Consider the following 16,974-nt stretch of genomic DNA (forward strand, 5'->3'; position numbering starts at 1 on the left):
ATCATAGTGTCTTTATGTTGTTCATTTGCAAACGAGCGGTCCAATGTATTAACATATTAACTGGAAATTTATCAGGTCTTTAAGTAAAGGCCAAACAAAACAAATATATGATTTTCATACAGCTTCAAATGACCTCAGAATGCCGGAATTTCCTTCGTTGCAATGCAATAAGCAGGAAAGGGTAGGCATTTATTAGGAAAGAAATATGAGAGAAACAAAAGAATAAAGCTGTCACAAATTACAATGCCAGCAGTTTAACGAATTTGTTAGTGATAGAACAATAAATTGTAGATACAAAACGAAACAATGGCTCCCCCAACAAGCATAACTACAGCTGCACAAACTTTAAAACAGCAATTCATTACTAGGCACAAATCATCCTTGTGCATGCTTAAATACCTAGAACTATCAAACAAATGACTCGACCATATATAATACACACGACTAGTTTTTCCGTCTCTCGATACAAAATGAATCATACCACTAACCATATTTGTCATAAAACCTAAGCACCCTGCCAAAAAGCAAGGAAACATGAGGGGTATTGAATACGGAGAAAGGGACCCAGCATTTCAGATACATAAAAAATTGTACCCAAGAAATAGTAAACAGGTCCAAGTTTGTCCCACCCCAAGCTGCAGACACCGTTGTAGATTAAAAAAGAAAGGATACCAAATAGACACTCGAACAGGTCACCAATTACGCTGCAAGAACTATGATGACAATAAGCAACACCACGCCAAAAATTACGAGTAGCAAGCAAGTCTGTACATTTCAAGAAACAGTATATCAAGATTAATAGTATTGATCCACTTTCTTAGGGTAAAGAGGAAATGAACAAGAAATAAGAATGAGATACATACCAGAGATGAGTTAGATTTTTGACTCTTGGAAGCTTTGTTAAGTTGACTTTTAGCTTGTACAGTCGCAGAGTATGAACTCTCAATATTAGAATCAATGTCATCTGGGTAAGTAAATTGACAGTCAGACCATCAAAAATAATTTACAAGTATTTTTAAGTGTTTATAATCAATGACCTCCAAGAAAGTACAAACTTTACCAATCATGACTCCCTGCTCATGAACAAGAACTGCAAGATCTTTAAATATCTCATTGACTTCTCCAATTTGTTGCTGAATCTCCTGTATCCCTTGTTCCCGCTCTTCAATAATGGCTTCATTAAATACAACTTCATTCTCTAACTGAAGGACTTCCTGTCTGCAGCATTCCAAGATCTTATGTATCAAGAAAAGCTTCAAAGATTTCAAAACAATACATATGGATAACATCCCCACATTAGCACATAAGATCAGCAAACAAAAGCATCGATTCTGACAAGTTTAAGAGAACTACAATCACAATTGCACTTTACCAGTGTGAAACACTCTTCTTGCTCATTTGTTCATTTGACAGGGATAACATCCAACTCTTACAGCAAAAAAAAACAGCTTTAAACCCTTGCATAATTTGTAGCTTTCTAATACATGAGATTGAATTATTATCTTTATGCATGGGTTACCACCTCAAAACTTGATTTTGATAATTAATTTCCATTTTAATAGATTCAATTATGGGTTTTTGTTTGATATTTGATCCGACAAGGTAATAAGTCACTGTCACAGGCTACAGAGCCAAGCATCAAGCAACGCATGTCTCATAGGGGCATACACTCTCAGCTAGCAACCTCTGGTACTCGTACAAATTATAACTCTTAGTGCTCTGTATATTTGAACGCTAGCACCTCTTCTCTATTTCTAGGCTTAGTTCAATGCTAATTGGCAACTTGATAATTTTCAAACTTTACATACCTTAAATATGCCTGAAGCTCAAATGATCACTATCAACCATTTGAAAATTCCTTTGAGCATGTGACCTCACAACGCTAACTTTCACCTATTGGAACATGAATCTGAGTCTGCCCTTTTGCACAGGATATGGCTTAAAGCTCCTAACTTAAATAAATGTCAAATGCCCATTTTTCCCAAAGAGTACATAAGCATTGATATTCAGATCTCCACCATGGCAGCATTTCTCCTATTACATTAAACAATAAATTCTTGTGTAATTATTGGCACAATTACAACGTAGTTATGGTTGAGGGTGAAGAGAGAGGGATGTCAGGCCACCTACCAAAGTTCAGTTTCTTTCAAGATAGTGACAAGCAGTTAGGACCAGGTGCAAGTCATGGGTTATTTTGACAGAATAGTACCCCATGACACAGTAGCTTGACAGAATAGTACCAGTTGTAAGGCTACTGTTGAAGCACGAAGAAAAAAGACTCTAAATTTAGATTCCCATCTGTACAACCAGTTTTATTTGTTGCATATGGAGGTAACCACTACGTTGATATTGAAATAGCATACTCTAGTGTGTTCTTAACAATATAGCTACCTAAGTAACCGGATTCGTCCTAAACCCCCCATGAGTCCGAATCCTGCGAATCGGACACGATTCTCTAGGAATTCGAATCCTAGAACGGGACACGACGTGTCCATATGGGATTCGTACGAACCCCATACGAATCCCATATGGACACATCGTGTCCCGATTCTGGGATTCGAATCCCCTAAAACTGCTTGCTATTGAGGCACACTTATGTCTATTTTTGCTTGTCAACCAAGTCTGACTTCTCCTTTAGATGATACCGACGTGCTGCAACAACACTTTGAGCTTAGCTGACTTCGTAAATTTTCATGTTTGATCTATCAAAGAACTCGGAGATGAAATTATTATGTCCACTTATAGAATTTCCAAACTCTAGAATCTGAGAAATACTAAGCATTTCTTAAGACAATAAAGTGAAGGAACAATAAGCAGTATTTGGTGAGATTTCCCTGGAGATACAGCATTGCCTTAAATCCAATAGTTTTGAAATAAGATGATACCAGCATAGCAGTTCAGATCATTGGAATCCTGTTCTAGAGATAAAATATTGTTTGCCATTGGCAGAACTGATGTTAGTCTTGCTGGGAATCATCTGTTTGGAGCTTCCAAATATGGTATTAAGTGTGAAATATTTCCAAGTTCTATAAGCAGGCATTGTTGTGAGAGGTTAAAGATTTTAAGTAGTGAGGATAATAATTTTTCCTTATTGAAACTTGCTATGAAGTTTCCTAAAGGCAGAAGCCAAATTCTAGTGTAAAACTTATTGACCTGAAAACTCAAGTAGTAGGAGGAGGAGGATGCAGAGGAGAGCAGTGGTGACCATGATGATGAGGACATTGATGCTGATTCTGATGATGACTCTGAGGATTGATGACTACCTATTGCCTTGAGGCTTGTATACCTGTAGTTGTTTTATATTTTCTATTTCTATTTGCCATTGGCATTGGCATTGCACCAGCACTACCTATCTAACACATTTTGATTTGATGACTTAATGAGAAAACTACAACTGTCAGTGTCTTTATCTTACTATCTTGTAGTTGTAAGTTGTCTTTCATTTATGAATCATGATTTGTGTGACCACTGACATGTATTTGAATTTTGTATGTACTATGCATGCTATAGATGAAGATCTATGTTTGAAATCAATGAATTTGTATCATTAATTAGAATGTGTAAGAAATATCTAATTTTTAATATATATATATATATATATAATAAAATAATATATAACGAATCCTATGTGTCCTGTTCCGGGGGGTCAACGTGTCGGAATCCGACACTCGAATCCCCGTATCCTACGAATCCCGAATCCCCGTGTCAAGTGACTTAGATAGCTACCCAATATTGCTGCTCATGAAATTAGTTATTACATCTGATTCTGAAAATGCTACCATTAAATATTTCAATGACTGCAACGCAATGATTGCCTTTAAAGCATGGAATTTGACATTCCAATAGAAAGTTCTATAATTTTGTTTTCAAGCAAAAAGTCCCTAGGGCCCTACTAATGCTATGCAATTAATGGTAATGTTAAATTCTTATAGTAAAAGTTTACTTTAATTTTTAACATTGGGCTCCCTTGCGTTTCCCTGAGATTCCCCAAAAGGGGGACATGGGGAAATGTTTCCCCAGGCATCCCCCCATCCCGGGTGTGTGGGAAACATGGGGAGAATGCACCCCACCCTGGGGGACTTGTCTCCATGCAACACTAACCATATTGTATTTCAAACATATAGTTAGGTTAGGACAGGGTTACAAGAGAAGATAATTTATTAATTTCATGTTAAAATTTAAAATGCACATAATGTGGTTCAAATCATTCTTTAGGTCTAGTTAACGTGAATTTCAGGCATACATAAAAGGGTTACAAGTAAAATTCAATTTCGACACAACCACTTGCTATTGAATTTTGAACTGCAGACCAACAACAGAATTTGCGTAACACTGGAAACAACTGCACAAGTCCAACTCTGGTTCTCCTACAAGTTTATACATTGATTGCTAATTGAGGATAGAAATAAACCTAATGGCAAATAAAATCGCACGACAATCAAACAACACCATTGATTATCACACTTCGATTATTCAAGGAATAACACACTTTAGCATGACAGTTATCATATAGTTGAACAAAACCGAACAAGGAAATGAACAGCTAAAAAATGGATAATGACACCAATACTACAGCAGGAGTTTTATAGTATGAAAAGAATTTAATCAAGTCTTAGTAGAACAGATGTTCAACAGATGTCTATTCCAAGAAATCCGAGTTGTTATTGCAAAATTCTTGGCACTATTTAGTGTTTAGTATTCATTACAATGCCCGGCAGATAACTGAAAAATTTCAAACCTTGCCAGCATAAAACAGGCATACCTGATTATGAGGTAACTAAGCATTTAATATATAGCAAAAACCAATCCATCACTCTTCTTGTCTAGACACCTTATAATAACAAGTATAATTTAAATGCATTTTAATAACGTGTATAGTTTAAGAAGCACAATATATGCACTATATTATGTGCACAAGGATTTTTGATTCATAAGCCTGAGTAGATATCATTTTCCAAAACAGAACATTATGTCATAACAAAAGGCACAATATAAGGAAACCAATAACATTTAAACGTATAAAATTTTCAACAAAGCAATGATGTCAAAGAATAAGACTTCTGGCACTAGCTTACCTCCTAGATTCTATGAGAACAGCCTGCTGCTCCTGCGTTTTGTCTGGACTTAAATTCAATTCACTTGCAACATAGCTGCAAGAAAGAAGCCACAAAAGAAAAATTAAGAGACTATCAAAAGCAGAAACATATGCAATTAGAAGAAACCAATGTTTGAACAAAGATTTACAACCTAAATTTTCCTTGGTGTGCAGCAAATTTTGATTTAGCATAACTATGCAAAAACAATGAAACCAAGAAACAACTAATAGAGAAGGAACATCCTAGGATGTTGCTTACAATATATAGAATACAGAAAACTAAGAAAACAACATTAGAGTACATGGAGAAACCAACTCTAGTATGTTGCTCATAATCACCTTGAAGGCAATACTGCTTGGGGAATAAAGGGTGTATAAGCTGTCTCACGTTCAGCTGCAAGCCGTTGGCCTTTCTGAAACTCCTTTAGAACAGCTTGAAAATCTTTTGCAAGTTTTGCATCTGCTATCTTCTTGTTTGCCTATAATTTTATCATAAACTTCAAGTGAGATATTTCTACAGCTGATTTAGTAAACAGAACACGATCTATAAGGAACATAAATATGTTTCGCAAGCAGAGAAAGAGAGAAGTACACCACTAGGAACAGAAAAAATTATACATTTTAGTATTTTACACAACAACGTTAAAATCCAGAATGGTCAAAACTAATATGGAAATTGATATAATAAAATATGTATACAGTTAAAAAAAAATTATATAATGTTATTTATCAAGATAAAAATTGGATGATAAATCCAAGATGAAACTGGACCCTGGGAAAGGAAAATGATACCAAAAAGAAATTATGAAAATGGATATAATTTCAAACCAACGTTATTATGCATAAACTGGGAAAAATTAGATGAAAATACAAAAATTGATAGGATTTCATACTATAAATTGCATTTGCCAGAACAAAGAGAAAATATAAAAATGACAACGACAAAGGAAGTGCAACAATTCAAGGAATAGAAAATCAAGAAAAAGATGATAAGGGTTTTATATAAAATGTATGTTACAAGTTTGCATATAAAGCCAGGATTAATAGAATTAGTGAAAAATATAATGTAAAACCAATGAAAGAGAATAGATGACTTGCATACCATCCTCTGAATTTGATAATGACAGAAAGTTTTGAATAACAAACATGACACTTACACTAACTGCCGTATGCTGATCAGTTTCACTGGCAGCTTTCAGTTTAGCAGATGTGTCCTTTACCAGCTGCCCAATGTGTTGCCTAGTCTTATGCCTGCAAAACATAAGTTCATAACAAGGTTATTTGAAAGGTAGCTAGCAATCACTTGTGGTAGCTCTGGAACAGCAGAAAATTTTAACATGTATACAACAAATTTGAAAACTATGCCTTAGAACAACTAGCTGAAAGTAAACAAATAGTATTCCAAATTTGAGCATAACCCAAGACAAAGAGTACTCCACTTTACTTACCTACTTCAATAATATCCAAATTCAAAATAACAAGGTACACAACCACATGTTCTCACCCTAACCTATCTAAATAACATAATAGAGCATATCCTTTTGGGTCTGTGAAAGAAACTTATTACAAAAATGCCTAAGCAGTTGGCCTCCACAGATGTTTAATCACAAGAAGTGCTCAGTAGAGTTTAGAATAGATGGAAGGACTTTGAAACAGTTTCAGGAGCCCGTTTCATGATGGTAAAATTATAGAATTATAGTTACAATAATTAGCTTTTATTGTTATTCTGGTTAAAGGCAGATCATGGATGGCTGTCTCAGTGAAGCAAACCTTGAGAAATACACCCCAAAAGGGACCTTAAAGATGGGATTCCTAACGGCAAAACAGGACTCCAGACAAACTAAAAGCAACCAAGTTGTCCTTAAAACCACAAGATGTGCACATGGCGATGATAGAAGAAAAATTGGAAGCAATTGAGGAAGAACTGACAGTAACCCTAGCTGTGAGATTAAAGTGGGTGGAAAGGATAACTTGAGGAAACGTTTCATAATGCTGGTTAAGCAAATCCCTCATGCGGACAGAGAAAAATAGATTATGGCTTTCCGTGAGTATGGAAATCTGATGAAGGATAAATTTTCAAAATTTAGTGATAGGAAATATGATTGTCATGTATTTGGCAAGTAACCCCATCCATGCAATATATTACATCTAAATTTAGCGAAAAGGAACACGATTGTCATATATTTGGCAGAAAGTAACCCCACCCATGCAATATATTGCAGCAATATAATAATGCTGCTAAATATTGCATCAATTTAGAGAAAATGCAGTGACGTCTTTCGGCCAATTCTGACTTTCCATATCCCCATAGCCCATGACATCAACCAACACATGCAGATGCCCTAAATAACGGAAGCAGTAGCCGACTAAATAGAACAGGGAATAGGAAACAGAGACAGGACCATAACCTAACAAAATCCAGGCAAAAAGCTTGAGGAAGAATACGTCAATTTAACCTTAGCAATGGCGATCCGATCTAATCCCCATATCTGTTGGGTGTTTGGCATCATTCACACAACATGCAGGCCAATGCATGCGAGAAGCCTTTACATTAAGACACTCAATCAAACACAATGTTGCCATTGTTAATTCCAGTTTTTTAATCTATTAATGATAGTTAATCACAGAACACTACTCCATAATCGAACTAAACAAAAACCAAAAAAATACACTCGATTAAAACCCAATTGGCATCAATAACATTTTCAACGGTTCAGACAACCCCATCGTGCAGCTCGTTCGTTAATACGGGCAGTTAATATTCACAAATTAAATCATATTTTTCAAGGTTAAATTTAAGAAAACTTACAATCGCTCCCTGAGTTCTGGAGTATCCTTGGGCGTTCCGAGGGTATTGACAAGCCTTTGAAACGTCGAAACGGCAGTATTGATTTGAAAAACACCAGCAGCCACGGCCTGAGACGGGTCTTGCTTCCCATTTATGGCCTCTCTCCTTACAGCCAAGGGGCGGCCCGTTTCTAAATCCTGAAAGCTCATTTTCCCACGATCGATAAAATCTAAGCGATCCCTTTAATGCCCTCCTTATAAAAACCTACAAAAATTTCAAGCGGCCGAACTCCTGCAAACCAGATCTTTGTGGCCAGCCCAAAGAAGCCAAAAGCGCTATAAATGATTTTGAAACTCAACTGGAGCCAATACAGGTCAGAAATTACAAGAATTTTTTCGGATTGCGTTAGAATTCAGAGGGGAAGGCGAATATAAAGAACCCGCAGGGCTGCATCGATGCTTTTATGGATTTCGTGAGGGGATTCGATCCCGCAACCTGGGCCGGCGGAGATAGAATTGCAGAGAAGATGAAAGGAAGATGGATGGAAATTATTTATGAGGAAAGGGTTGGCTCAATGGTATTGATGACAGACTTTGCTGACCCCCTGCCCGCGGTCTGACTCGGACCCTTGCCCTACTTGGGTTTGTTAACGAGGGGTTATTTATATCCTGACTCCAGGTTAAGAAAATGTTATACGCAAACTCTAACTGTTAACTCAACTTACTCGGGTTTGTTAACCCAGAGTTAGCTATAGGCGTCGGAGTTGGGTTGGGTGACTTGTCGCAACCGACCACTTTTCGGAATTTGAGTCTCTTTTATTTAGAAAATGTTCTCAAATTTGTTCCCAGGGGTTTTTATTTTCGAGTTTATTTTTAATGATGGTCGAAAAGCAGTAATGTGCTTCAATGATAACTAATTGTAGTTTTTTAAGGGTAGTTTTTTGTTTTGTTTTTTTTGTGTAGATTTTTTTGCTTAGAATTTGGTGAAAAAAATTGTCTTTAAATTTTAATTGGTATTGGTTTAAATTGGTTTTTTAATTGTGTATATAGATTTTGTATTTTCAAAAAACTTTTATAATAGAATGAATCTTTTGGAAAACAAACTAGAAAAAATTTTAAAGACTACTTGGTTTTTTTAATTATGTTTATATAAAAGGTCATAGATTTTATTGGCTTTTAATTATAAATATTATATGTATATTTAATTAAAAATATATTTTTTATTATCATGATTTAATAAAAAGCTTTAATTAAATTGATTAAATTATTTACATTTTATAAATAGAAATTGGTGATTATTTACATTATTAAAAAATATTTCTAGTCATATAATTAACTTTCAAATCCTAAATTTAAGATTTCAATTCTTATCAATTGTCCTTATTCTTTTGGATGGATATCCTAAGTTTTAACTTATATGGTTGAACTAGTCAATATGTTAATTGAAGTTATAATATGAAAGTTAATTGTAATATTTATTTAATAATTTGGAAAAGTAAAAGGTTAAATGTTTTGTGTTTTTTATTTTTTCAAGTTTATTTTTATTAAATTCAAGGAGAGAAATTTTATTGAATGCAAATGTAAGTATGGATTTAAAATTTGTTATTTTTGGTGTAAAAATAGAATGAATGTTCTTAAATATCCCTACTTCAATTAGATTGTGCAATATTAATATCTCATAGTTCTTGGGTACAGTGTAGTCCCTAGAGTGATTGAGAGGCAGGTTTTTGAATTCTCCCACCAAGGTTCAATTCATGTTGAGTCCATTTAGTCCATTGATGAGTTGAAAGGGTAGGCATCTCCCAAGTGTGGGACCCTCTTGGGCGTATCTTTGAATGTCTCAACCCTCTAGCTAGTGTTGACTTGCAAGTTGTTGGTGCTAGCAAGGATTTTTAATGTGATCCACTTCAATGACTACCAATATAAACCCTTTTTCCAATTATGTGTGTGTGTGTCTGTGTGTGTTTTTCCGTCAATCCAAAATGAACCCTATTAAATTTTAATTCTAAAATACAAGTTTTCCCACTTATTACTTTGAGTGGAAAGAAAAGAGTCAATTAGACTCCTCATTTGGCCAAGTATTAACAAAATGTGAAACTTCGTTTCAATGATATCTTAAGTCCCACTTGTCATCATCCAAGGGACTCAATCATCATGGTCCTTGAGTCTCACTCATGCCATTAGTCTTACTTTACCTCTTACTTTGCCTCCATGGTCTCATGTATCTCCCCAGCATTTTTCTTCCTTGCCCTCATTTGTCAAGCAAGCAACTATGTTCCTCAAAACGTTATTTTTAAATGCAAAGCAAAACCAATCATTTCAAATTAGAAATGTGACATTGAAACAAAACCATATATAACATTACATAAATAATCAATGCACATTAAAGGCAATTCATAATGTATGATATTGAAACTTAATAATTTTTCTCTAAAATAAGCTTCTGGATTCACAAAGAATGCATTGCAATTGTCAAATAAGTTTATCTCGGGTGATTGGGAAGAATGATTGTTACCTTGTGTACCCAAATTCAATTCTTGCAAGTGACATGATGAGCTCATATTGAGTATATTGCCGTAATCGCTTCGAGCCTTATTGTTACACAAACTTGAGTCCTAAAGAATATCTTACCCAAGCCTTGTTGTTAAAAAACCCCGAGTTTTAAAAAATATCTTACCCTTACTTACAAACGGGCACATAAAATGCTTTGATATATAATAATGACAAGTTACAGGTATTATTTTACCATTCATCTTCTTCAATCTCTCTTGAAACCCCATATTGAAATCCTTCACCCTTCCATTATCCTTCTTCTTTCAAGTTGCCAATTCAGTGATAAGATAATGCTCATCTTTCTTTTCCCCACAGTGCAATCCAATCTAAAGGCAGTCTCATATTCATCCTAGCTATGGATACTTGTAGGAGCCAACACCATTGAATGAATACCATGTATCTGCTTTAACTTACACAACTGTTATCATTAGAGTAACATTGTGGATAATGAGTACAGTATCGCCCTAATTACATCATATTGAATGGGATTACAATAAACAAGAAAGGGTAACTCATAGGGATAAAGCATACAATGACTTTTTTATTTCCTTCTTCTCGAATATTCTTTGGAAAAATTTCAAGGCAACAAACTCTTCATTCCTCGCCTGAGGAAGGGATTCATCGCTTGCTCTTCCGAGAGCAAGGACAAGTGACTTTGTACCTTTATAAATAAATAGCATGTCATGGTAATGAAAGCCCATTTAGATGAAACCTTCATATGCAATTTGTCTTACTCTCTATGTTGTCATCATTTCATGGAAAACTATTTGAAGACACCACATATGACACATTTAAATATTTGTTGTCATGTTTATTATTCACATGCAACACATTCTACAAAAAAAAACAAAGAAGGAAATTGAACAAGTACATATATTCATTTATGAATGTTGGAGAATCATTATCTTTGTAAACATTTTCATTTAAAATAATAATAATAATATATTATTGAGTTTATCATCACTAAGTGTGAGATTAAGTAAGAAAAGAGAGGAAACTTGAATGTAGGTTTTTAACCTAATATCTTTGTAGCATACCTAGGGGGGATATTATGAGGTACAGAGGGAAGTACCTAAGGGAATAATGTAATAATGGGATGGGTCATAGCTATAAGGTCAGCCCGTGGTATTAGATATATGGTATTGAGAGAACCATGGTAATGACCCATGGTATTGTATGTATGAATCATATATAGAGGCTAGAGACTCCCCATTGAGAAACGTCAAAGAATATTGTATGACAAACATATGGCTTGTGGAGTGTTCTCCTTCTTTGAGTAGTGGTATGGCGTTACCCTACCTTAAGGGTTTTGATCAATAAAGAAGCATTTTCATGTTATATTATTGGGTCGTTCTTGTTATTTTTGGGCATATTTCTATTTTCATATATTTTCAAGTCATATCTATTACAAGTGGTATCAAAGCACTTTCTTGGGCAAAGCGAAGATTTTTTTTTTTGGCAGGATTTTTTGGGGCGACGAGTTTTCAAATCAGATTTGTAACTTTTGATGCAAAATTTGAAGAAATAAATTGCATATTTGGATTCTTTTCGAAAAAATAATTAATTTCAAAAAAAAAATCGGTCGAATCGGAGTCCGGATGAAAGAGATATCGCTGATTTAAAAATCAGTTGTGTTGCAGAAAATTTTTGACAAAAATTCGAGATGGCGGATCTATAATAAATTTTTGTCATTTTTGTGGGTAATTTTGAGAAACCAATTGCAAATTTGAGATCCCCTTGAAAAATTACCCAATTTCAAAACAAAAAATCGGTTGAATCGGAGTCTGGATGAGGGAGATATCGTTGATTTAAAATCAACTCTTTTTTTAGAATTTTTTGTGATAGTGGTAGTGCAAATCTAAAATTCTAGTGCCTAGATCGGGATTTTTATCATATGGGAAGATGCAGAATAGTCGTTCCATTTCCGAAAACATGTCATAATAAGGATTCTAAGCAATATTGACCGAACTGTGACCATTTTAAATTTTCGCCAAGTAAGTGATTTTTTTTTCAAAATCCTCTTCATGACTTCTAGCAAGAAATATTTTACAGGGAATGATAAGGGTCTTACTATTGAAGAATTGCTAGAAAGACAAAAGTCATTATGGCCAAACCATTGAAAAGGTTTCGTAGTGGTTCATTTTAAAGAGGAGGCGGCCACTTGTAATATATCTGACGTGCAAATATATAATAAAGCAAATATACCCAGAAATAACAAGATTGAAATAGATAAACTTCTCTTTATTAATCAAAACCCTTGAGGTAGGGTAACACCATACAACTACTCCTTAAGGAAGGAGAACACTCCACAAGCCATATGCTTGTCATACAATATTCCTTGACATCTCTCAATGGGGAGTCTCTAGCCTCTATATATGATTCATACATACAATATCATGGGTCATTACCATGGTTATCTCAATACCATATATCTAATACCACGAGCTTACCTTATAGTTATGGCCCATCTCATTATTACATTATTCCCTTGGATACCTCCCTCTGTACCCCATACTATCCCCCTACGTATACTACAATTTTAGAGTTCAATAAAATGAGTTTGTAGGGTTCATCAATGCAATGATTAGAATGAGAGGAAATGAGGATGATTTAATTATATAAATATTTGATGTGGAAACTAAAGCTAACATCATTCTACATTGGATAACTCTAATATATTAGTTATATATATATTTTTAATTGGTTTGGGGTAGGCTTCTAAGTATTGTTGGGATTCAGGGTATTATCTTTGTTGAGTCTATTGTCTTTTTTTGTCGATCTCTACAACATATCTTATTATCATCTTCATGTAGTGTTTCTCCCTTGCTAACAATGTTGTATTATTTTCATGTAATGTTTTTCCCTTCATAGTTGTGAGAGTTATCAATGAGAGTTAATTTATAAACATGATATCTACATATGTTTGTTGCACATTCTTTTAAGAATGCAGGGAAATATTGCCCCGTTTCACCATAGCACTTGCCACAAGAACATGATATTTCATACACAGCTTTTTATGGTCAAGGATCTAGTGAGTCCATTAATGAGTCTACCAAGTTTCTTGTGGTGTTTGCAAGAAGGCAGTATTGATGTTCCTTCTTTTCGAGATTTTGCCAATTTAGCCTTCCTTATAATCATTTATTCAAAAAAATCCTTTTCAAATGATTTGATTCCTTATTCAAATTTTAGGTATTTAAAATTCGTATACCTTATTCTTACTCTATTTTGTATCCATATTGATCTTTGAAATATAAAAAATTAGTTAAAAACTTTTATATTGAATTTATTTTTTAACTTAATTATATATTCTCATTATGGTTTTTCAAAACTAATACAACACATTTGAAATTTGAAATTTCAAAAATTATTATAAATATTTTAACACATTTCCCATTTTATTTGGATATTAAAAGTAAATGATTTCACATTTTACTTTAGTACTATATGAAGTCGTAATCTAACCAGCTTGTAAATTTGCCCTAAAAATCATGGAAATTCTGGTAAGATTTTGATAAAATCCGGCAGGAATTTTTGTAAATTCAACTTATATCTCTCAAACTTCAAGATTTTGGGTGCCCCGGAGGTTTTTGATGGTGTTGAATCCATTTTCACCATCAAAAATATGATTCAAACACTGCTACTGCAAGATTTTTTGAATTTTTTTTGGTCAGATTCCAGCCACTTTTGACCGTCCAGGGAATTCTTCCGCTTTAGTAAACAATGCCCTATATGAATATAAAAATTATTTTAAAAATCAAACCTATCCTATCAATAAAACTAATAATAATAATAATATCCATTTTTAAGGTCACAGCCAAGCCAGACACCAAATTGGTGTATGAGACCCCCTTGTTTATGGGACAAGGGACCCACCTCCGCGCAACGATTTGACTGCTAAGTCTACGAAGGCATACATACTCTACCCCCCTCTGGTTTTGAACCTATGGCCGCTTAGGAGGAAACACATGCTCTTAACCATTAGGCCCACTCAAACTATACTCTTGTGAATATTATGAATACTATGAAAAAATATATTTACAAGGTGTAACACACATGCAAATATTATGAAATTTACTCTTGTGATTTAGTGGATAAAACAAAAGATAATTATAAGAAAAAGTCTTTGTTTGATGTTTTGACTTTGTAGATAGTCTTCACTTATATTTCTTTGTATATATATGTAATGATAGAAATAAGATAATGATGATGATGATTAATGTCCACTAAGACCAATGTAGTTTATCGGACCTCAAGAAAAGAAAAAGGCTATAATTGTGATTCTTCAAAATCTTGTTTCTATGATCAAAAAGAAGGGAAAGAAGCTCCCCAAGATCGTTGTAGTTGGGCTGACTTAACAAGTCAAGCAGATTGGAAGTGTGGCAAATGTTAGGGAATTGAAAGCAAATGTGAGTAAGAGTTGGGTAGTCTAAAAGGAAGTGTTTTTCATCTTCCACCCTCTTAGTATTGCAAATCTGACATATTCTATTGTCCCAGGGAGTCTCCGGAGTAGACCATTGCCCAGTTTCACTTCGAAACTCATGAGAATTAGTTCTTATCTTAGCGATGTGCATGTTTTTCTTAGTGTTGGTCAACATAGAGAGATAATTCTAGTTATCAAAGGTGGGGTTGATCACCTCCTTATAGTATCTTAGTTTTCTTTTACCCTCCAACTCCTTATCATCCCACATGTTGTCCTTAAAATTGGAGGTAATAGTATCTTTGACACTATCCTTGCTTCCCATGATGATCTCCTCACTAATCCCCCAATGGTTGAGCCAAGACTAGGCATCCTTATGCCACCCGTGCTTGAGGCGAAGGTGGAGGTTTTGACTAAAGTTAAAAGCAATTTTTGGGAGCTTCCTGGATTCCATGTTGTAAAGCTTGTTGTTACACATCAAATATCTAAACATAGTTGTACTTTCAATGGGGGACATGCCAGCTTCAATCAAGAGGATAGGATAGGATAGGGAGTATTTCCCTTGATCTTGAGGTTTTAGGTTATGAATTGCTTTTGAATCATCTCAATCTTTCTCCACGAATCTCTAGATATACTGCAACCCTAAACTTCACATATGTATAAGACAACAGGGGCGACAAGAGTCTCAAAGAGGAACCTTTTTTATACTTACAATTGTTTTCAAGCTCATAATAAGCTTTCCAACCTCCAATAATTATTTTCTCAATGCTATAATTCCAGTTGAGCTGATTAGGAAAGTCAATACCCAAATATTTATAAGAAGAAACCTACTCTAAGCAATGATTATCATAGACGAAACTACCATGGGTGATCTTTTTGGATTTAAAGATCATAACTTTAGCCTTGTTGGTATTAGTTGTCATACCCACTTGGCTCAATAGACATGAAGAGTCTTAAGCTGCTTGTCTAGGTCATCATGGCTTTTTGCAAGAAGAACGATATCATCAGCATATAAGAGAAGAGTAATGATTATACCAGCAAGTTCGGTGCCCTTGCAACTTATAGTTTCTAGACACTCCTCTAGCTTATTGATGTAAATGCCAAAAAGGGTAGGGGATAGGGGACACCCTTGCTTAACCCCGATATTGCATTTAATATCTTTAGACCACCCTTTGTTGGTCTTAAGCTGGACAATGGCAGCCTTAAACTTGGCAATGACACTCTCGTAGAGACGGATCATAACAATCCTCAATTCAAGAAGGACCATGATCTCTTCAAGTCTCTCCGAAAACTTATTTTGAAAAACAATATCAAAAGAATTTTTTTTTTTTAAATATTGAATCAAAATTATATATTATATATCATATATATAATTTTTAAATATTTATTTTTAATATTTATTTTAGATTTTTAGTAAATCATATTAAAAATAAATAAAAACAAATTGTAAATATTGATTTTTGGATTTTAAGTAAATTATATTGATAATAAATCCAAAAAAAATATTAAATGATAATTGATAAGATGTAATTGGGAAAACTGATTATTAACGTTCCTCATTTAAATTCAATTCTTATAAATTACATGTTTAAACTCAATTGGACCAAAATTACGATGAAAACACAATGACCAAAATACTCCTAAATGACGTGGGTGACTTTAGAGATGCACGTATCCTTAAAGTTGTCATTTGGATGTTAACAAATTATTTATCTAGATGTACAAGCAAGGGTTGGAAAGAGTGTTGTTGGGTACTTTCCATTTTTAAGATAATTAAGGATTGGAAAGAGTGTCGTTGGGTACTTTCCTTTTTTTAAAATATAATTAAAGGTGGGAAAGAGTGTGGTTTTTATTTGTTTTTTTAATAAATAAATGTTTTCGTTTTTAATAAAATATTAATTTTTGTATTTAAGTTTTTGTGATTCAAAATGAATTAAATAAAGTTTTTTTTTTTTTTGGTAAAAATTACATCAGAGAAATTTTTTGTTGACATATTTGAAACCAATGAAGTGTGGTCAAAAAATTTTCTAATGTGATTTTAATCGAAAATTTTTGCTATAAATTAATATTTTTAATTAAATTAAAAATTAATTTTAAATAATGTTGATAATAATGAAAAATA

The 16,974-nt window shown here is 33.9% G+C and overlaps 1 protein-coding gene across 1 annotated transcript; it reads right to left on the minus strand.

Annotated features, from left to right (window-relative positions):
* Positions 1-253: 253 nt before the first annotated feature.
* LOC149229152 (syntaxin-22-like) lies at positions 254-8,467 on the minus strand. Its single transcript, XM_089378505.1, has 7 exons — positions 7,905-8,467; positions 6,253-6,346; positions 5,435-5,574; positions 5,076-5,150; positions 1,061-1,218; positions 864-964; positions 254-765 (listed from the first exon to the last, which is right to left on the minus strand). The coding sequence occupies exons 1-7, from the start codon at positions 8,090-8,092 to the stop codon at positions 700-702; spliced, it is 822 nt and encodes a 273-aa protein (XP_089234631.1). The 5' UTR covers positions 8,093-8,467; the 3' UTR covers positions 254-699.
* Between the last annotated feature and the right edge of the window lie 8,507 nt (positions 8,468-16,974).

This window comes from Pinus tabuliformis, chromosome J, assembly GCF_031772625.1.
Source record: "Pinus tabuliformis cultivar Carrire ecotype Pingquan chromosome J, CPIR1, whole genome shotgun sequence".
NCBI lineage: Eukaryota > Viridiplantae > Streptophyta > Pinopsida > Pinales > Pinaceae > Pinus > Pinus tabuliformis.

Bases quoted from the DNA above. Each gene is read 5' to 3' on its own strand.
- LOC149229152 (XM_089378505.1), bottom strand. From the start codon at position 8,092: ATGAGCTTTCAGGATTTAGAAACGGGCCGCCCCTTGGCTGTAAGGAGA. The intron at 5,575-6,252 runs GTAAGTGTCATG...ATAAAATTATAG, and splicing joins ATCAGCATACGGCAGTTAGT to GCAAACAAGAAGATAGCAGA. The intron at 965-1,060 runs GTAAAGTTTGTA...TTACTTACCCAG, and splicing joins TGAGCAGGGAGTCATGATTG to ATGACATTGATTCTAATATT.